At 46.6% G+C, this 20,908-nt stretch overlaps 1 protein-coding gene across 20 annotated transcripts in view; it reads left to right on the forward strand.

The window, feature by feature from the left end:
- huwe1 (HECT, UBA and WWE domain containing E3 ubiquitin protein ligase 1) overlaps positions 1-20,908 on the forward strand; it is a 75,129-nt gene that overhangs the window by 33,018 nt on the left and 21,203 nt on the right. For 13 of the 20 annotated variants that reach the window (XM_029722462.1, XM_029722461.1, XM_029722481.1 and 10 more), the window contains 27 exons: positions 794-1,022; positions 4,217-4,407; positions 4,788-4,844; positions 5,878-6,000; positions 6,106-6,201; positions 6,596-6,865; positions 7,040-7,192; positions 7,347-7,474; positions 7,732-7,813; positions 8,000-8,176; positions 8,413-8,563; positions 9,712-9,973; positions 10,275-10,455; positions 10,717-10,912; positions 11,213-11,380; positions 11,568-11,716; positions 13,713-13,821; positions 14,054-14,277; positions 14,721-14,932; positions 16,679-16,861; positions 17,686-17,861; positions 18,059-18,280; positions 18,821-18,922; positions 19,095-19,222; positions 19,475-19,634; positions 20,073-20,301; positions 20,639-20,817. In XM_029722462.1, coding sequence (XP_029578322.1) covers positions 794-1,022; positions 4,217-4,407; positions 4,788-4,844; positions 5,878-6,000; positions 6,106-6,201; positions 6,596-6,865; positions 7,040-7,192; positions 7,347-7,474; positions 7,732-7,813; positions 8,000-8,176; positions 8,413-8,563; positions 9,712-9,973; positions 10,275-10,455; positions 10,717-10,912; positions 11,213-11,380; positions 11,568-11,716; positions 13,713-13,821; positions 14,054-14,277; positions 14,721-14,932; positions 16,679-16,861; positions 17,686-17,861; positions 18,059-18,280; positions 18,821-18,922; positions 19,095-19,222; positions 19,475-19,634; positions 20,073-20,301; positions 20,639-20,817 — 4,537 coding nt within the window. The remainder of the gene's footprint in view (positions 1-793; positions 1,023-4,216; positions 4,408-4,787; positions 4,845-5,877; positions 6,001-6,105; positions 6,202-6,595; positions 6,866-7,039; positions 7,193-7,346; positions 7,475-7,731; positions 7,814-7,999; positions 8,177-8,412; positions 8,564-9,711; positions 9,974-10,274; positions 10,456-10,716; positions 10,913-11,212; positions 11,381-11,567; positions 11,717-13,712; positions 13,822-14,053; positions 14,278-14,720; positions 14,933-16,678; positions 16,862-17,685; positions 17,862-18,058; positions 18,281-18,820; positions 18,923-19,094; positions 19,223-19,474; positions 19,635-20,072; positions 20,302-20,638; positions 20,818-20,908) is intronic. The other 7 variants (XM_029722480.1, XM_029722482.1, XM_029722475.1 and 4 more) reach the window with 6 other exon arrangements.

The raw sequence follows: 20,908 nt of genomic DNA on the forward strand, positions 1-20,908 counted from the left end.
AGGCCAGCATCCCGGAGTCGCCTCTTCACTGTTGACGTTGAGACTGGTGTTTTGCGGGTACTATTTAATGACGCTGCCAGTTGAGGACTTGTGAGGCGTCTGTTTCTCAAACTAGACACTAATGTACTTGTCCTCTTGCTCAGTTGTGCACCGGGGCCTCCCACTCTTTCCATTCTGGTTTGAGCCAGTTTGCGCTGTTCTTTGAAGGGAGTAGTACACAGCGTTGTCCGAGATCTTGAGTTTCTTGGCAATTTCTCGCATGGAATAGCCTTCATTTCTCAGAACAAGAATAGTCGAGTTTGACTTGTTTCAGAAGAAAGTTCTTTGTTTCTGGCCATTTTGAGCCTGTAATCAAACCCACAAATGCTGATGCTCCAGATACTTGACTAGTCTAAAGAAGGCCAGTTGTATTGCTTCTTTAACCAGCACAACCGTTTTTAAACTTGGATTAACTAATACAGTGTGCCATTGGAACACAGGAGTGATGGTTGCTGATAATGGGCCTCTGTACATCTATGTAGATATTCAATTAAAAATCACTTTCTGATAAATTTGATATTTTAATGGACAAAAATGTAGCTTTTCTTTCAAAAACAAGGTTTTATATATATGCACGCACGCACACACCTACTCATTCAAGGGTTTGTCTTTATTTTTTAAATAATTTTCTACATTGTAGAATAATAGTGAAGACAAACTATGAAATAACATATATGGGATCATGTAGTAACCAAAAAAGTGTGTGTTTTGAGGTAATCTATGTAATACTAACCCACTCTCTCACTGTGTTCAGGCGGCATTCAACTGCATCCGAAGCCTGTGGAACAGGAAACCCCTCAAAGTGTACGGGGGCCGCATGGCTGAGTCCATGTTGGCTATACTCTGTCACATCCTTCGTGGTGAACCAGTCATCCAGGAGCGGCTGGCCAAGGAGAGGGAGGGCACGGCCCGGCCAGAGGAGGAGGGGGGCCCAGGGGCCTCCACGGTGCCTGTAGGCCCCAGCTCTGGAGCTGGAAGTGAGTGTGCGTTTTTAATTTTCTCATTTTCAGTAAGGCAACATTATTAGGGATTTGTTGATGCTCAAATGTTCAATTCAAATCTTCTGTCGATGAAACATTGCAAATCAACTTCACTGGAGGTACTCAACACACTCCCCGCCCCTTGTCGTGATTCGGTCAGCCGTTAGCGAGAACCACATACCGGATATTTGACAGGGTCATTAGCATCTGGGTTTCAATAATAAAAAAACATGCCCCCACCTAGCTTAAGTTCTAGATGTCGTTATTTCTATTCATGTTTTTTAAATTTTTTGTTTAGTTTGTTAGTTTTCAGATTTGATTTACTAGTTTTTATTTAGACTACATGACCAAGATACTTTTGGTCATGTAGTGTATGTGGACACATGCTTGTCGAACATCTCATTCCAAAATCATGGTCATTAATATGGAGTTGGTACCCCCTTTGCTGCTATAACAGCCTCCACTCTTCTGGGAAGGCTTTCCTCTAGATGTTGAAACATTGCTGCGGGGACTTGCTTCCATTCAACCGCAAGAGCATTAGTGAGGTGTTGGGCTGCAGTGGACGTTCCAATTAATCCCAAAGGTGTTCGATGGGGTTGAGGTCAGGGCTCTGTGCAGGCCAATCAAGTTCTTCCATACTGATTTCAACAAACCATTTCTGTATGGACATCGCCTTGTGCACGGAGGCATTGTCATGCTGAAACAGGAAAGGGCCTTCCCTCAAACTGTTGCCACAAAGTTGGAAGCACAGCATCGTCTAGAATTGAATTGTATGCTGGTGCTTTAAGATTTCCCTTCACTGGAACTAAGGGCCCTAGACCGAACCATGAAAAAAAGCCCCAGACCATTATTCCTCATCCACCAAACTTTACAGTTGGCACTATGCATTGGGGCAGGTAGTGTTTTCCTGGCATCTGCCACACCAGATTTGTCTGTTGGACTGCCAGATGGTGAAGCGTGATTCATCACTCCAGACAACGCGTTTCCACAGCTCCAGAGTCCAATGACGGCGAGCTTTACACCACTCCAGCCGACGCTCGGCATTGCGCATGGTGAATTGTTATTATGCACTTTGGCTGCTCAGCCATGGAAACCCATTTTATAAAGCTCTAAAGGTTATTGTGCTGACGTTGCTTCCAGAGGCAGTTTGGAACTCTGTAATTGCAACCGAGGACAGACTATTTTTATGCGCTTTAGCACTCGGCGGTGCAGTTCTGTGAGCTTGTGTGGCCTGCCATTTCGTGGCTGAGCCATTGTTGCGCCTAGGCGTTTCCTCTTCACAATAACAGCACTTACACTTGACCGGGGAAGCTCTAGCCAAGCAATAATCCTCCTGAGTGAAGTAGATTAATTGGTTGACTATTGGCAGGAGTAATGCGTGGGTTCTTTGCGGTCTTTCGTTATTGGGCACATTTTAGCATGCTTACATACATTTGCAAATGTCCCTTTTTCCAGTGACCAATTAAATATGTGTTTCAGTGGAGCTGCAGTCTGGGGAGCAGCATAGTGAAGCGAAATTTTTTCCATAAGATCATAACCTGTAGATTTACCATCAGGTAATGACTTCAATAGGTCTAACACCTCCTCCACTGACACCGTTTGTAGAATAAAAGAGCAGTTTTTTTTTGCTCATATTATGTTCATCAATCCATTGGACAATAGCTTGTTTGGAAGAATGGGTGTTTACATTATCGCTCAGTAAATACATTTTCTTAGTAAAAAAAAAAATATCTGCGAAATGATTGGCAATATCAGCTGGTTTTGTTAATGTTCTCCCGTCAACCTCCACACTTGACGGGCATGATGAAATAGATGTACCAAGTAAGCCCTTAACTGTATTCCATACCTTTTTTAGAATCATTTTTACAATTAATAAAAGCATTTTTGTAAATGTTTTTTTCTTATGATTTAATTTACCTGCCTAATTACATGGTGTTCTATAATTATTTTAATCAATTTCTAGTTTAGATTTGTCTGCTAAGACTTTTGCCATATTTCTTTGAGAAAATGCCTCACCCAGTTCATCAATCCATGGAGATGGATGAGCCCCAACTATACTCTTTCTTACTGGGGCATGATGGTCCATTACCTCAGTGAGCAAATCAGTAAAACATTCTCTAGCGTGATTTAAATCATCCTCTAGATAAATCAGCTCCCTGGGTAGCGCAGCCAAATCATTTTGAAATGGCTCATGATTAAATGTTTTATAATGTATCTTGACTACAGTCCTAAATTCACACCCTAAAGTTTAGGCTTACGCACTAATGCCTAAAGGCGTCAGCATGCTTCAGTTCGGCTGGCGGCTAGGCAAACCAAACGAGTGAGCTAGCATACTCCCTTAAAAGATCACCCGCTTGAAAAATAAGAAAACCTTTGTCCATTTTGAGATACCGTAAGCCAATATACACTTCCTCAAAATAGTCAGAATTGATCTAAGATGACTCAAGAAATCTGTCATTAATTTTGTTTTGTTTTCCCGCGGTGATCTTAGTCACTCACTTTTTATCTAAGATACTTGGTGCAGTATTTCTCATTGAAAACAATTTCATGAAAATTTGTTCTCGTTGAATGACTACAAAGACTTTATTGAAGAATCCCTACAGTTGACCAATCACGGACAAAGGGTCTTCAACTTCAGCTCCAAACTTCGGCTGGCCTCAAGAAAATAGTGTGCCCGAACAGCCGAAAAAAACCTTTACCGTAGTCCAACACAAACGTCAGAATGTCGTCATAATATATGCACAAACTCTCAAGAACTGTTTCAGCTGGGAAGCATGCTGATGCCTTAAAAATAATGAAAAACAAACCTCAATGTATCCTAGAGATATAAATTGCGTAAGAATGATACATTTATGATTTCAATTTTATTTATTCAACCTGCCTGCCACCCACTCACCCTTCATCCACACATTGTTTCATGACCCTAAACCCACTTGCTACTGTAGAGCATGAATGTGTGCTGGAAGAGCTACTGTAGAGCTACTGTGTGCTGGAAAACCTTGTATTGTTGAATAAGTTGTGGTGCTCATTGGAATTTCATTTCTTTTTTTGGTTTCAGACCAATGCCTACTTATCACTTACATTTTTTGGGTGTTTTAATGACATTAATAGCAGCAAAAGCTGAATTATGTGACACAATTTACAATGTTTGTTGCACATTAAGGATTAACATCCAAGGACACTATCATTTAAAATAGGTGGAGGTGGAGCTGTAGGGGCCCCAGCCCCTGGAGCAGCAGTGACTGCAGCAGAGGTGCCAGCAGGTTCCGGGTCAGGACCGGCTACCGGAGGCAGTGCAGCACCACCTGCACCAGGTGAAGCAGCAGAGGAATCTAGTAACTCTACTCCCAGGAGAGAACCACAGGTTAACCAGGTTCCGCTACAGCAGGTAAGGGGACAGGAGGGAAGTGGGGGTGCCAAGGGGAGTTGTGGGGGTGTCAAGGGGAGTGTGGCTGTTGATCAGTTTGCGTTTTTGGATTCCATTAACTTTGGGACTGTTTCTTCATAGAAATGTATTTTTGGCGGATTGCTTTTCTCAGACACATTGGCATTAGACATTCGACAGCTTTGGTAGATTTAATTGCTTGCATTGCAAGATACGATTTGAAAGCCTCAATTTGATAGCCTCTGTTGCACATTCACTGTCTGGTTAACTAATAAGGTGGTCATGCTGTAATAAGATGAAATTGGACTGTTTTGTTGTCAACCTATTGTCCCCTTGAACCCTCACCCTGGCGTGGCCTGCTCCACTTTGTCTTATTATGACAGGGTCAGGGAGGAGGCAGGGAGAGGCAGCCAAACGTCAACCAGCAGCAGCTACAGCAGGTATACAGCTAGCTGGTTCCACAGCCAGTGTGAATCTGAAAGTCCATTTATACTTGACCTGAGCTGTGCATGCTTTCTCCTACACTGTGCTGAACTTACACATTCTTTTTGATGCGAACTGGCGCGAGGGCACATTTTATAGTATTTATACTGCTCTCTTGTGCTTGAAATTGGGGTCACGGTTAAGGAGGGATTTTACATTTATTTTACTTAACTAGGCAAGTCTCTTAAGAACAAATTCTTATTTACAATGACAGCTGAACCCGGACGACGCTGGGCCAAGTGTGCTCCGCCCTATGGGATTCCCAATCATGGCCGGATGTAATACAGCCTGGAATCGAATCAGGGACTAGTGACGCCTTATGCACTGAGATGCAGTGTCTTAGACCGCTGCACCACTTGGGAGAGAGAGATGTGAGGACAGAGGCATATTTTGGAGGATAAATGTGAGAAGAGCCCTGCTTTAAATCAAATGGATGGAATTTCAAAACATTGAGGCATAAGAACTCGGTAGAGGGTAGGATATCATGCTATGTAGAGGTTAGGGAGGATGGATAGGAGGTCATTCTGGAACAATTAAAGAAAATAAGGGAGGATTTCTGATCACACTGCCACTGTCTGCTCCTTTTCTCTTTCTCTCTGTCCCAATCTATTTTATGTGCTCTCTGGCTTGCTCTCTGTTCTGTGCTCTCTTTTTCATTCTCACCGGTCACTCTGATCTCTCTGTGCCTCTGTCCTCTCTTCCTCCCTTCATCTATCAATCAAATGTATTTTATACCATTTTTACATCAGCAGTTGCCACAAAGTGCTCTACAGAAACCCTACCTAAAACCCCAAGAACAAGCAATGCAGAGGCAGAAGCACAGTGGCTAGGAAAGACGTCCTAGAAGGAACTCTGCTCTAACCCTGTCCTGTGACTCCTCTCGCTCCCTCTCTCGCCCTCGCCCCTCTTTCTCTCTCTCCTCTCTCGCCCTCGCCCCTCTTTCTCTCTCTCCTCTAACCTTATGTAACGCTTGTTCTCTCCTCTATCAAGCTGATGGACATGGGTTTCTCCAGAGAGCATGCCATGGAGGCCCTGGTGAACACCAGCACCATGGAGCAGGCCACAGAGTACCTGCTCACACACCCTCCTCCTCTACTCAGCGGAGCCGTCAGGGTACGACCGCACACACAGAGAGAGGGAGCGATGCTCATATTACAGATTACAGTCCCCCCTCTCATAGTGTATATTAAGTGTACTTGTATGTCCCTCTGTCTGTAGGACATGACCATGTCAGAAGAAGACCAGATGATGAGAGCCATCGCCATGTCTCTGGGACAAGAGGTCAGCATGGAGCAGCGCTCTGATTCGCCCGAGGTTTGCCGCCACACGCTCACACACGCACACTTAGACATACCCCCGCACACAGGCATACAGAAGGAACACACTGGTGAATGAATTCAAACGTGAATAGATGAAGGCTCATAAATGAGTAACCAGGGCCCTGCCCAGAAACAAGCTATAGAGTCTACACCCTAGGTATGTGTACATCTGGAAGTATTGGATAGATGTAAGCAATATTGTTGTAGCCACAGATCTAGAGTTCTATTTCTATGTTTGCACTGTCTTTTCAGTTGATGGGCTCAGTGGAATAATAGCCACATTGCTTCTGTCTATACAGTGCTCTCAGATTTGTTCTGTGCCTAGGGGTTGTTTCTGGACCACCACCACATCCGCTCACGTTCCCCACCTCCATCTTTCCCACTCTCAGGAGGCGGCGCGTCGTCGTGAGGAGGACGACAGGAGAGCCAGGGAGCGTACGGAGGAGGAGGAAGCTCGCTGCCTGGAGAGGTTCCTGGAGGCCGAGCCCCTGGACATTACGGAGCTCCACGCCTTCACTGACTCCATGCTCCCCGGCTGCTTCCACCTGCTGGACGAGCTGCCAGACACAGTCTACCGCCTCTGTGACTTGCTCATGACAGCCATCAAGAGGAGCGGCCCCGAGTACAGGGACCTCATCTTACGACAGGTCGTCAACCAGGTGAGTAACATGGTGTGTGTGTGTAGTTAAATGTGATATGCCAGAGTACGTTTTTTAAATAAATGTTTTCACATACACCGGATAGGTGCAGTCAAATGTGTTCAGAGACTTCTTCGTTATTATGCACTTAGTATCAGTATACCAGCCTCTCTCTGTCATGTTTCTGATGTGTAGGTGTGGGAGGCAGCAGACGTGCTCATCAAGGCAGCAGTACCCCTGACCACCAGCGACACCAAAACGGTGTCCGAGTGGACCAGACAGATGGCAACCCTGCCCCAAGCCTCCAACCTGGCAACACGCATCCTGCTGCTCACACTGCTCTTTGAGGTACGGACAAGCAGACAGACACACAGAAAAACATCCTACTGCTCAAAATATTTGTTTGAGGTAGTGGCAGAGAAAGAGAAGCACAGCAATTCCTTTCACTCACACTCACTCCCTGGCCCTGTATGCTGATCCATGCTGTCCTGTTTTCCTTAAGGAGTTGAAGCTGTCGTGTGCCAGGGTGGTGGAGAACAGTGGGATCCTCAACGTGCTCATCAAGCTGCTGGAGGTGGTGCAGCCCTGTCTGCAGGCTGCCAAGGAGCAGAAGGACATCCAGACACCCAAGTCAGTACCACCCCCTCCCCTGGCTCTGTCACAGAAAACTGACGAGAGGACCGCTCGAGATTAGCTAGCTGGCACACCTGCAGGATTGCCCTTCAAAAATACTGTCCTGCTAGAAATAACAGCATAAACAATTTCTTTCGTTTTACAATGCCTTACTAGAGAGAATTACTTTAGGTGAAGTAAATGTATAAGCCTGGCTCCTCCCAGACAAATTGCAATGTGCAATACGGCTGAACGTTGTCTGTGACTCTCTATAGGTGGATCACTCCAGTGTTGCTGATCATTGACTTCTACGAGAAAATGGCTGTCTCATCCAAACGCAGAGCACAGATGAACAAGGTAAGAATAATGTCCTCCGGGTGCCACATAAAGATTAACCTACACTATAGAATATGCATATGATTACCATCTTGTTGCCATATCTGGTCTTTTCCTGACCCTTCTGTCACTGAAAATACACATTTTCTTGTTTCCCATGGACAATAAAATAATTTCCCCTCTCTCTTCCTTCCCTCCCCTCTCCAGTATCTGCAGCCCAATGGTAATAACTGGCGTTGGTTTGATGACCGGTCCGGCCGCTGGTGCAGCTACTCTGCCTCTAACAACAGCACTATAGACTCAGCCTGGAGGGCCGGAGAAAGCAGCGTCCGATTCACCGCGGGACGCAGGCGATACACCGTACAGTTCAACACCATGGTCCAGGTAGGAACTCTTCCTCATAGCCTCTTCTTTACATGCCACTCCAACTCAAACAAAATAACTGAGACGACAGTGTAACATATCTTTTTTTAATCATCAGACTTTGTGAAATCCTGGTCTTTAAAAGCATGCCCAAAGGAGGGTATTCATTGAACGTGCTTTTCAGTTCAGTAATGGGTTTAATTTGGGTCTGGTATACCATTTCCTTTCTCAGATTTCTGCTAATGTTTCTATTCCAGGTGAATGAGGAGACGGGTAACCGTCGTCCGGTGACCCTCACGGTCCAGAGAGTGCCTCGCGCTCCTAAACCGGCTAAGACGGGCAGCATGACGGACTCTGAGAGAGAGGAGGGAGACAGGGGCAAGGCAGAGGAGACCCAGATAGACCCAGGTGATGACTGGACCATTTCCTACTAGATGGGAGGAGCTATCGTTCTAGTATAGCCTCAAACTGGTTTATGAGAGGGAGGAGGGAGATGGGGGAAAGGCAGAGGAGACACACAGACACTCATGTAATGGCCTTCTAGATGGGAGACACTGTTTTAGTGATATGCACAACCCCAGTGTGTTATAAGCAGATACGGTAGATTAAAGCACATTTTCAGCTAAAGGTGACGTGTGCAGGTGTTCTTTCCCTTTTGTTAGCCATTGCTATAGCCACAAACTGCACTCACTCTGTTTATTGGCCAGTCTGAGATATGGCTTTTTCTTTACAACTCTGCCTTCTGGCCAGCATCCCGGAGTCGCCTCTTCACTGTTGGCGTTGAGACTGGTGTTTCGCGGGTACTATTTAATGAAGCTGCCAGTTGAGGACTTGTGAGAAGTCTGTTTCTCAAACTAGACACTAATGTATTTGTCCTCTTGCTCAGTTGTGCACCGGGGCCTCCCACTCTTTCTATTCTGGTTAGAGCCAGTTTGCGCTGTTCTGTGAAGGGAGTAGTACACAGCGTTGTACGAGATCTTCAGTTTCTTGGCAATTTCTCACATTGAATAGCCTTCATTTCTCAGAACAAGAATAGACTGACGAGTTTCAGAAGGAAGTTCTTTGTTTCTGGCCAATTTGAGCCTGTAATCGAACCCACAAATGCTGATGCTCCAGATAATCAACTAGTCTAAAGAAGGCCAGTTTTATTGCTTTAATCAGAACAACAGTTTTCAGCTGTGCTAACAATTGTCAAAGGGTTTTCTAATGATCAATTAGCCTTTTAAAATGATAAACTTGGATTAGCTAACACAACGTGCCATTGGAACACAGGAGTGATGGTTGCTGATAATGGCCTCTGTACGCCTATGTAGATAACCATAAAAAATCTGCTGTTTCCTACAATACAATAGTCATTTATAACAATGTCTACACTGTGTTTCTGATCAATTTGATGTTTTTTTAATGGACCAAAAAATTGCCGTTCTTTCAAAAACAAGAATTTCTAAGTGACCCCAAACTTTTGAACGGTAGTGTGTGTATGTATGCCATTAGACCAGTTATACCGTTTCTGTAGTTGTGTACCATAGTAACATACCCCTCTCTGATTCTTTCAGACTCTGCCCCAGTAGCTGTGGAGATGAGTGCTCCAAAAGAGGACAACGCTACCCCCCCACTAAAAGAGTCCTCCTCCGGTCCCTCTGCTCCCCCCGCCCCCCCTCCCACAGCCCCCCTGGACCCCATATCGGAACGCACCGGGACAGGAGGAGCCATCGTGGTGCAGGGCCTGACGGAGGATATGACCACAGTGCTCATCAGAGCCTGTGTCTCCATGATCAGTGTCCCTGTGGACCCAGACACCCTCCACGCCACACTAAGGTTCCTGTTTTACTTATATATGGTTCTTGTTTACTTCTTGAATCTTTTTTTTGTTATTAAAAGTGTCTGAGTGTTATGAAAAGCTCTAGACAGTTTAGCTGACAGTGGCTACCTTGTATGAAGGTTTACTTGCAATGACTCTTATGTGCTTGTTTTTGCCTGCCTAACCTCAGTTGGATACACTGACTGAGCCGCTCTGTCTGGATAAGGGCGTCTGCTACATGACTAAAATGTACTTCTGGAATATTTTGTTAGTGTGACGAAAAGCCCTCTACAACTAAAGTGTCTTCTTCTCTTTCAGGCTATGCCTGCGCCTGACGAGGACCCACCATTACGCCATGATGTTTGCTGAGCTGAAGAGTACCAGGATGATCCTGGGGCTGACGCAGGGGTCAGGGTTCAACGGCTTCACGCCCCTCGTCACCCTGCTGTTCAGACACATCATCGAGGACCCCGCCACGCTACGACACACCATGGAGAAGGTACTGGATATTAAAGCCCTCCCTCGCTGAGACCTACCCAGCATGCATCTCAACAGTCCTCTCCTAGAAATGCACAGGCGAAAGCTCCAACACATTGCACATCTATTTTTATTATTTCCTGTATTTTCTGAGCAGTGGAGCTAAAGGGAAATGGATTGGAACCCATGTTAGACTGTTGAGACACTCCGAGTGTTAAAATGTAGTGCAATATAGCCATTAGGGTTTTGCACTGTGACAATGCCACCTGTCTACCCTCTCTAGGTGGTACGGTCAGCAGTGACCAGCGGGGCGGGCAGCACCACATCAGGTGTGGTATCAGGCTCCCTTGGCTCCAGAGAGATCAACTACATTCTGCGTGTTCTGGGCCCTGCCGCCTGCCGGAACCCGGACTGCTTCGCTGACACAGCCAACAGCTGCGTCCGCATCGCCCTGCCCGCACCTCGCGGAGCTGGTACGGGTACGTTAAAATACTCTCAACGGAAAAAAACATATTTTATACGAGTGGATAGTTGAATGGCCACGGGTCTATCTAGCTGGAAGGACCATGCAAAGCAGCGTGGTGTGGTGACCAAATCTTTAATAAACCACTTCTTTATACATCTTGGACATCGCGGACTGACCTGTGGCCATTCAACTATCCGCTTGCACCTATAGCTCTCGGCTAGTTCCCTATTTTACAGTGTAACGTAACAATGTGACTGATTAAACGTGTACATGGTTGCTCGAAGTGTTTCTCTCCCTTCCTTCCTCTGCTCAGCCTCAGATGATGAGTTTGAGAATCTGCGTATCAAGGGGCCCAACGCGGTGCAGCTGGTGAAGACCACCCCCCTCAAAATGTCTCCGCTGCCCCCCATCCCTGACACCATCAAAGAGGTCATCTATGACATGCTAAATGCCCTGGCCGCATACCATGCCCCTGAAGAGGGTAAGACCCTCACACAAACACTCTATCCCGATTAGTCTTTCCCGCGAGTCCTCGCATCCTGTCTTCTCTTGAGTCATGGAGCCACATGATCTTAACAGAATATTTGTTAACGAAGCTCTGACGTCAATGTTGCCTTGTAGCTACACCTGTGTGAAGTCTAACTTACTGTGTGAAATCTCCCCTGTAGCGGAGCGTCCAGAGGAGCGTGCGGTGGCGGTGCCCGGGGGGCAGGACCTGTGTCAGATCCTCCAGGATGTAGGCGACGACGTTTACCAGCAGTACAGACTCACCAGACAGGGAAGTGACTTCGACTCGCAGTCCGCTTTCCATATCAACGTAAGTGTCATGTCTGGCTGGCTGTTTGTAAGAGTCATTCTGGCCATGGTCCTGTTTCAGTAGGGCACAAGGTAGCAAAAACGTTTTGCATCGGGAAAACAAAAGATATGGGTAGGTTTTCAGCCGCACCGTCTGACATCAGGACAGATTTTTCTCCGCACCCCGACCCACCTGCATAAAATTGTTCCCGAGAGCTGATCCATGACCTGCCAAGTAATTTATTTAGACCTATCGTAATTTCCGGACTATAAGCCGCAACTTTTTTCCCACGCTTTGAACCTCGCGGCTTAGTCAGTTTAGAACAAATTCTTATTTACGCTGGGCCAATTGTGTGCCGCCCTATGGGACTCCCAATCACGGCCGGTTGTGATGCAGCCTGGAATCGAACCAGGATCTTTCGTGACTCCTCTAGCACTGAGATGCAGTGCCTTAGACCGCTGCGCCACTCGGGAGCCTACATTTATTTAGTAGGAAACTTTGACTAACTGGACAGGTTAGTTTTATATGGCCTGTGTATGGTCTGAATCAGTGATCACAACTGATTGAGTGCAGATCACTTTGAGTCAAAATGCAAGCCGAGATCTGCTCAGATTAATTTTTTTAAACATGATTTCAAAAACATATGCCTATGCAACATTAACTAAATAAAAACAGTTCTGTAGCAAGGAGGTTTGTACAGTAGGCTATAGGCCCAATACATTATCACTGCATATTGGCTATGCTTGAGTTGAACGTTGTTCTTCTCAGACATTTAGAAATTCTATAAAATATATATGATCACATTGTTAATAGTGAGGCACAGCTAAGTTAGAATATATTTTTATATATATATGATTTTTAAAATATTTTTTTTACTGGAGTGATTGCCTGCATCTGATGGTCAGCCTGAGGGGAGGGAGGGAGCAGTGGTGAGGCTGCATCTCCCCAGACTCACCATCCCCTTCTCTCCGCTGAGAAAAGGGGACACAGTCTTCCAGGTAATAATGAAACTTAAGTCGCGCAGCATTATTTCAGCCTCATGCACCAATTCATGTTGTTACTCCTATGACCAGAGCAAGTGAAATATTCCTCAATATTAAAAAAGACACAAGCCGCTAATAATAACAACACAAGTTTATTGAAACACTTTGCTGTACTCATTGATTGCAGCTGCAGTGGTGGTTGTAGTGTGACTGGAAGGAGCGAACGTGCATTTCATGTCTTATAGAACTGTTGAACAAAGTGTTGACAGTGCTGAATAACAATGTAAACACAAACTTAGGCTCCACATCAAAACAACAGCTCTTTGCTGTATTCGTTGAGTCTAGTCATGGTTTTAAAAGTTTTGAAATCTCTCAATATAAACTTTGCTGTGTGTTCGAGGCTTGTTTTTAGTCTATGGTTCTGGGAACTGTGCAGACACGGTGATCTGAGCTTTCTGATAGGCCGGGTAGGAGGAGTTCTGCCTTCAGACACATGAAATGGTTCAAAATGCAAACACTTGGCCTTCCCAGCACTAGGGCTGCTGAATCAAGTGCATCTCCCACGCCCAGAAATAGGAACGGAAGCCATTTCGCATTCGCTATGGAGTCAGGGAAAATGAATTTGGCAACGTATTGTCATGTGGTGGAAGATAACAACATAAGCTCTGCACTCTGACAAATTAGGAGTGTTTCAGCACCACACAAATGGGCCTACTAATGGACAATTCCCTGCTCCACTCAACACAATTCAACACACTCCTTGTTATATTATTTTTGATTGTTTTATAATTGTTTTGAACTGCGAGAAATGTTTTCATTCCACCCGCCAGCTGATTGTTTTTTGGGGGGTGGGTCAATCACGGGTGGGTGTCCGGTCCGACGCAGGACTCGGTGAAATCTCTCTTTCTCAAAATGTTTATCTTCTTGAATCGGACCCAGGAGTGCGAGTGACTTGAATTAAAACATTGATATGTATGTTTTGAAAGCTGCTGTATCGGTCTAGATATATTTTCTCCCCCTCTTCTGTCTCTCAGCCCCAGGTGTTTTCTGCAGATGGAGCGGTAGCTGACTCCTCTCAGTCTGGAACACCCCAGGGAGAAGGTGAGACCCTACCTCCCTCCTCCTCACCTCCAGCCTCCACTGGTACTTTTACAATACACTTCTTTCCTTAGTTTGGTCAATTTGTATGATGCTAATATACAATATAGTGTATTTAAACCAAATGAATGAACAAAAATCGAGATTTATCACGATTGCCCCACCAGTGTTGTAACATTCCTAGACACCTCTCTGCCCCTTCACGATCCTAACTCTCTTCTCTCTCTTCCCCCCGTCCATTTCCCCTCCCATCTCCCACCCTCTCTCCCCACCTCAGCCTCTACTCCAGAGGAGATGCGTGAGGAGAAGAAGGAGGTGGAGGGGGAGAAGGGAGCCAGCTCAGAGGAGGGTAAGGGGGCCAAGGCTAAGGCCTCCAAGCCCCTGATGCCCACTTCCACCATCTTACGTCTCCTGGCAGAGCTGGTCAGGTCATACGTGGGCATCGCCACCCTCATAGCATCCTACTGCTACACGGCCGGACAGTCTGAGCTCATCAAGGAGGTGGGTGGGTTCTACCTGGACTGGGCAAAACGTCCAGCTTTCACAATCTATGTAGTTTTACTACTGTAATAAATTTGGCATAAATTGCCTCAAGGGCTCGAAGGATTTGAGGAGTTTAAACACGATGTTGACAAACTCCTCTTTTTCTCTTCCCCTCCCTGTATTGCCATAGCCACTACTCCAACCTCATTAGAGAAGATGTGGAATATATCCTGCGTTTCTATTTGACCTGACTCTAGTCCTCTCTCTGTGTGCTGTATAGATGTATATGTATTTAATTTCTGTAGAGGTATGTACAATACATTGCGCCAGTCCTCTCCTCACCCAGGGGTCCATCTCTTCCTCTGCTACACGACTGTACTGCGCTCTGTTTGTAATATGTTGAGTATAAGACTTGTCGTCCTGACTCCCTTCTTGCGCTCTCTGTCTCTCTCCCCCTGCAGGACTGCAGTGTATTAGCCTTTGTGCTGGACCACCTGTTGCCCCACACCCAGAGCTCCGAGGACAAGGACACCCCTGCCCTGGCACGCCTCTTCCTGGCCAGCCTGGCAGCTGCTGGCACAGGCACCGATGCACAGGTGGCCCTGGTCAATGAGGTGAAGGCCGCACTCAGCCGGGCGCTGGCCATGGCAGAGGGCACGGAGAAACACGCCAGGTGAGGGAGTGGGCTGGGCAGGGCAGAGATTTCATAATTGTCTAAAAACAATTAAGCCGATGGTTTTTCCATGGGGCTCATAAACTCTGCCAAAAAAGAAACGTCCTCTCACTGTCAACTGCGTTTATTTTCAGCATGTATAAATATTTGTATGAACACAAGATTCAACAACTGAGACATAAACTGAACAAGTTCCACAGACATGTGACTAACAGAAATGGAATAAGGTGTCGATGAACAAAGGGGGGGTCAATATCACAAGTAACAGTCAGTATCTGGTGTGGCCACCAGCTGCATTAAGTACTGCGGTGTATCTCCTCATGGACTGCACCAGATTTGCCAGTTCTTGCTGTGAGATGTTACCCCACTCTTCCACCAAGGCACATACAAGTTCCCGGATATTTCTGTGGCGAATGGCCCTCACCCTCCAATCCAACAGGTCCCAGACGTGCTCAATGGGTTTGAGATCCGGGCTCTTCGCTGGCCATGGCAGAACACTGACATTCCTGTCGTGCAGGAAATCACGCACAGAACGAGCAGTATGGCTGGTGGCATTGTCATGCTGGAGGGTCATGTCAGGATGAGCCTGCAGGAAGGGTACCACATGAGGGAGGAGAATGTCTTCCCTGTAACGCTTAGTGTTGAGATTGCCTGCAATGACAACAAGCTCAGTCCGATGATGCTGTGACACACCGCCCCAAACCATGACGGACCATGACACACCGCCCCAGACCATGACAGACCACGACGGACCCTCCACCTCCAAATCGATCCAGCTCCAGAGTACAGTACAGTGTAATGCTCATTCCTTCAACGATAAATGTGAATCCGACCATCACCCCTGGTGAGACAAAACAGCGACTCGTCAGTGAAAAGCAATTTTTGCCAGTCTTGTCTGGTCCAGTGACGGTGGGTTTGTGCCCATAGGCGATGTTGTTGCCGGTGATGTCTGGTGAGGACCTGCCTTACAACAAGCCTACAAGCCTACAAGCCCTCAGTCCAGCCTCTCTCAGCCTATTGCGGACAGTCTGAGCACTGATGTAGGGGTTGTGCGTTCCTGGTGTAACTCGGTCAGTTGTTGTTGCCATCCTGTACCTGTCCCGCAGGTGTGATGTTCAGATGTACCGATCCTGTGCAGGTGTTGTTACACGTGGTCTGCCATTGCAAGGACAATCATCTGTCCGTCATGTCTCCTTGTAGTGCTGTCTTAGGCATCTTAGGCCCTTGCCACATCTGCAGTCCTCATCCCTCCTTGCAGCATGCCCAAGGCACGTTCACACAGATGAGCAGGGACCCTGGGCATCTTTCTTTCGGTGTATTTCAGAGTCAGTAGAAAGGCCTCTTTAGTGTCCAAAGTTTTCATAACTGTGACCTTAATTGCCTACCGTCTGTAATCTGTTAGTGTCTTAACGACCGTTCCGCAGGTGCATGTTCATTAATTGTTTATGGTTCATTGAACAAGCATGGGAAACAGTGTTTAAACCCTTTACAATGAAGATCTGTGAAGTTATTTGGATTTTTACAAATTATCCTTAAAAGACAGGGTCCTGAAAAGGGGACGTTTCTTTTTTTGCTGAGTTTATTATTTACCATCCGTTAATTGTCATTGTGATGTGTGTCAAAAGTTGAAATTGGTTATATATTTGACTAATGGACTGATTCATAGTGCATTCGTTCTGCATTTTTATCTGTCCCTGTGTGTTGAGGCTTCACTGAAAACTCCCGATTTTTCTCTCTCCCCCCCAGGCTCCAGGCGGTGATGTGCATCATCAGCACCATCATGGAGTCGTGTCCGTCCACCTCTAGCTTCTACAGCACGTCAGCAGCCAAGACGCAGCACAATGGCATGAACAACATCATACGCCTCTTCCTCAAGAAAGGACTGGTCAACGACCTGGCTAGAGTACCGCACAGCCTCGACCTGTCCAGGTACACACACACACCACTGATCCTCTCAAACCCCTTACTCACCCTCTTAGAGTATTCACATTGCTTACTACTTTATAGTAAGGCATCAGGGAAATCTCCCCCTGTGGGTGTTTCTTCTAAACAGCATGCAAAACAGCACGTTCACTGGTAGCTTGACTTGCACGGTGCCAAAGCTGGCTTAAGAGGTTCTCCCCCTAAATTGGTTGTGGCGTCGCATTGCTTAAATTTGCGTAGATTTCATATTTTCTCAACTCTTGTGGTCAAATCGCTGAATGTCTCCTTATCTCTTCCTTCCATTGAGAATGTTTTTCTCGGCCTCCCGGGTGGCGCAGTGGTCTAAGGCACTGCATTGCAGCGCTAGCTGTGCCACCAGAGATTCTGGGTTTGAGCCCAGGCTTAGTCACAGCTGGCTGCGTCCGGAAGGCCCATGGGGCGGCGCACAATTGGCCCAGCGTCGTCCGGGTTAGGGAGGGTTTGGCCGGCAGGGATATCCTTGTCTCATCGCGCACTAGCGACGCCTGTGGCGGGCCGGGCGCAGTGCACGCTGACCAGGTCGCCAGGTGTACGGTGTTTCCTCTGACACATTGGTGCGGCTGGCTTCCGGGTTGGATGTGCATTGTGTCAAGAAGCCGTGCGGCTTGGTTGGGTTGTGTTTCGGAGGACGCGTGGCTCTCGACCTTCGCCTCTCCCGAGTCCGTGTGGGAGTTGCAGCGATGAGACAAGACTGTAACTACTACCAATTGGAAACCACGAAATTGGGAAGAAAAAAGGGGTAAAATAAATAAGTAAAAAATGTTTTTCTCACCATTGACTTGTTATCTCAGTCCCAACATGGCAAACACAGTGAATGCAGCTCTGAAGCCCTTAGAGACTCTGTCCCGCATCGTCAACCAGCCCAGCAGCCTGTTTGGAGGGAAGGGGGGATCCAGCAAGAACAAGGCTGAGCACGACACTGTGGGAGCCGCCAGGGACTCCAATAGCAACACACAAGGTACCACAGGTGATGCGCACGCACACACACACACACGTTTGCACTCATAAACACATACACATAGTAGACATACACACATGTAGTAACAAATATGTTACTACACACAGACACCCACATGCTCCCCAGAACCACAGGGAAATGGGAAACTCACATTTTAGACTGTTCTTGGCTTACTGTTCATCTCACTGAATCCATTTTCTTTGCAGGTGACTCTGGTGAGGCTGAGGGGACTCTGGTGGAGGGCAGTCACAGGGCCCAGGGGACAGACAGTGACCTGATGGACGGAGAGACGGAGGGAGACACGGCGGTCATCGCTGGACAGCCGGAGGTGCTCAGCACCACGGCCATGCAGGTGGAGAACGAGCTGGTGGATCTGATAGACGAGCTGTTGGAGAGAGACACCGGCGCCGTCAACAGCTCCATTATCGGTAAGCAGGGAGTCTGGAATCCAGGAGACTGTTGAAAAGGGTGAAACGTTACAAACCGTTCAATTAGAAAAGCATTTTCTAGAACACAATTGAGGTCTCATTTCACCTCAATTAAATCTCTATCTGCAACATTCTAAAAGTAAACGTCTTTCCAAATTTCTATTAAATATGACCGATTTATTTTTTTTATTTAAATTTTTATGAATGTGTATAGACCACTGATCGCCCAGCTCATCATCCTCAGGAGGATGATCTCATCCTCTAGGGGGAAATGGCAATCATTTGAGAGAAGTTTGAGTTGGGTTTTGTTAGTATTTTTTCTTGGATTTACGCTTTGGCCACATGAGTATAGGAGTCAATAACAATTTTTGGGTACGAGCTAACAGAATATAAACTCTTGAAAACAAATGTTACTTTAAGGTTTCACCTGTCTGAATACACCACTGGACTCATCAGAGTGAAATGGGATGGTGTAGAAGAAAGGGGCGGGCACATGCAATACATCATCTTGTTTCTGATTGGTTGTTTGCTCTAACTCAGTGGGGCGTGGCAGTGGTGAGGACGAATCACAAGAGGACGTGTTGATGGATGAGGCACCCTCCAATATCAGTCAGGCTTCTACTCTACAGGCCAACCGAGAAGGTAAGTGCTGGTTCTGATATTTTGTTTTCACAACATCCTCTCCAAAAATACATGAAATATCTATTTAATTAGTTTTATTTAGTTAAATGGGGTTATTAGGGCGAAAAGGGTTCAAGTGTGTTGGGTGGTTTGGTCTCGCTCACTGTCCTCTCTCCGTCTTCTCCTACCGTAGACTCTATGAACATCCTGGAGCCTGAGGATGAGGAGCACACGCAGGAGGAAGACTCCAGTGGCAGCAACGATGAAGAAGACAGCCAGGACGAAGAGGAGGAGGAAGAAGAGGAAGAGGAGGAGGATCAGGTGAGGAAGAGTTTGAAGACTCTGGAAGGAGTGTTTTTTTTGTGTGTGTGTGTTCAGTTACCTTGTCTGAGTCGTGAGGATTTGCATTGGCTCCGGCTTGGCGGGCTATTATACAGGAGACCTGGGTTCGAACCGGCTTGGTCACATTCGAATGGTATCCATTTACTTACTTTAGAATGAGTTTTGTAAAGGAGAAAATAATAAAGTGTAAAGAAAGAAAAGAGTCTGAATAGGCCATGTTCTGTTTCTCAGGATGATGAAGAAGGAGATGAGGATGACGACGATGAAGGTTCGGAGATGGAGCTGGATGAAGATTTCCCAGACATCAACGCTGCGCCACACATCCGCTTCGAGAGGTTTGACCGCGACGATGACCTCATCATAGAGTTTGACAACATGTTCTCCACCACCGGTGAGTCATATTGGTGTTTTTATTCCTCTTTGTTTTTCATAGTCTTTGTTTTGAATGTATGGATAGATTTAGAAGGCAGCTTCTATGTTATTGAACTGGGCCCGTATATTTATAAAGCGTCTCAAGGGCAGGAGTGCTGATTTAGGATCAGCTCCCCCCCTGTCCATATATTCATAATCTAAAAGACCGAACTGATCCTGGATTGGCACCCCTACTCTAAGACGCTTTATGAATACGGGCCCTGATTTCTCAAAGTAGTTTCTCTTTTTTTAAATCCTAATGAACAACTAACACTAAAGACATAGACTTACGAATAGCTACATAGCCATAGCCTATATTATAATAGCCATATAGCAGTATGTAGAATGACGGGGTTGTGTCACTACGTGTCCCCCTAATGTCTGCAACTGTTCTCTCTGTTTATCGTGTTCCCATCAGCTGACATCCCTCCCTCCCCAGGCAACATCCCCAGCTCTCACCCCCTGATGGTGCGTCACGCCGACCACGGCTCCCTAACGCTGGGCGGGGCGGGCACCAACAACCGCCTGGCGCAGGGCATGGGTCGTAGCCAGAGAACGCTACGCCAGCTCACCGCCAACACGGGCCACACGATACACGTCCACTACCCCGGGAACAGACAGCCCAACCCCCCACTCATCCTGCAGAGGTGAGACGGAGATGCTACAATGAATGAATGGGACTTTTCCTAGGTCATGGGTCAGATTCTGTCAAACATTTTAAGCAGCTTTTGATTTTGTACGTACGAAGGAACCAATGGAATAGTCCCCCAAATGCTAAGTCAATCGCACCTAAAAAACAAAGTATTGATTATAATTGCTGTACTCGTATCCATTTCTAAGGTCATAGGTTCTGAAAGTGTTTGTTCATGTCGGTGCGTTAGAAGAGAATATGATTAAGTGTGTGAATGTGTATGTATCAGTGTTGTAAGACGATCAACTGCTGTTTATTAAATATGTATGTGCCTTCTCTCTCCTCCCCTCCAGACTGCTAGGTCCCAGTGCTGCAGCAGACATCCTGCAGCTGTCCAGCTCTCTGCCCCTGCAGTCCCGCGGCCGCGCACGTCTCCTGGTGGGCAACGAGGACGTGCACATCATCGCCCGCTCCGACGACGAGCTGCTCGACGACTTCTTCCACGAGCAGAGCAGCACTGGAGGACAAGCAGGTATGACACTCGCTGTCCACCAGTCCAGTCTACTATATGGGCTGCTTTACCAGACCCAATTTAGCTCTAGTTCTGGACTAAGAAATGCTGT

The sequence above is a fragment of the Salmo trutta genome, chromosome 30 (assembly GCF_901001165.1).
Source record: "Salmo trutta chromosome 30, fSalTru1.1, whole genome shotgun sequence".
Lineage (NCBI taxonomy): Eukaryota > Metazoa > Chordata > Actinopteri > Salmoniformes > Salmonidae > Salmo > Salmo trutta.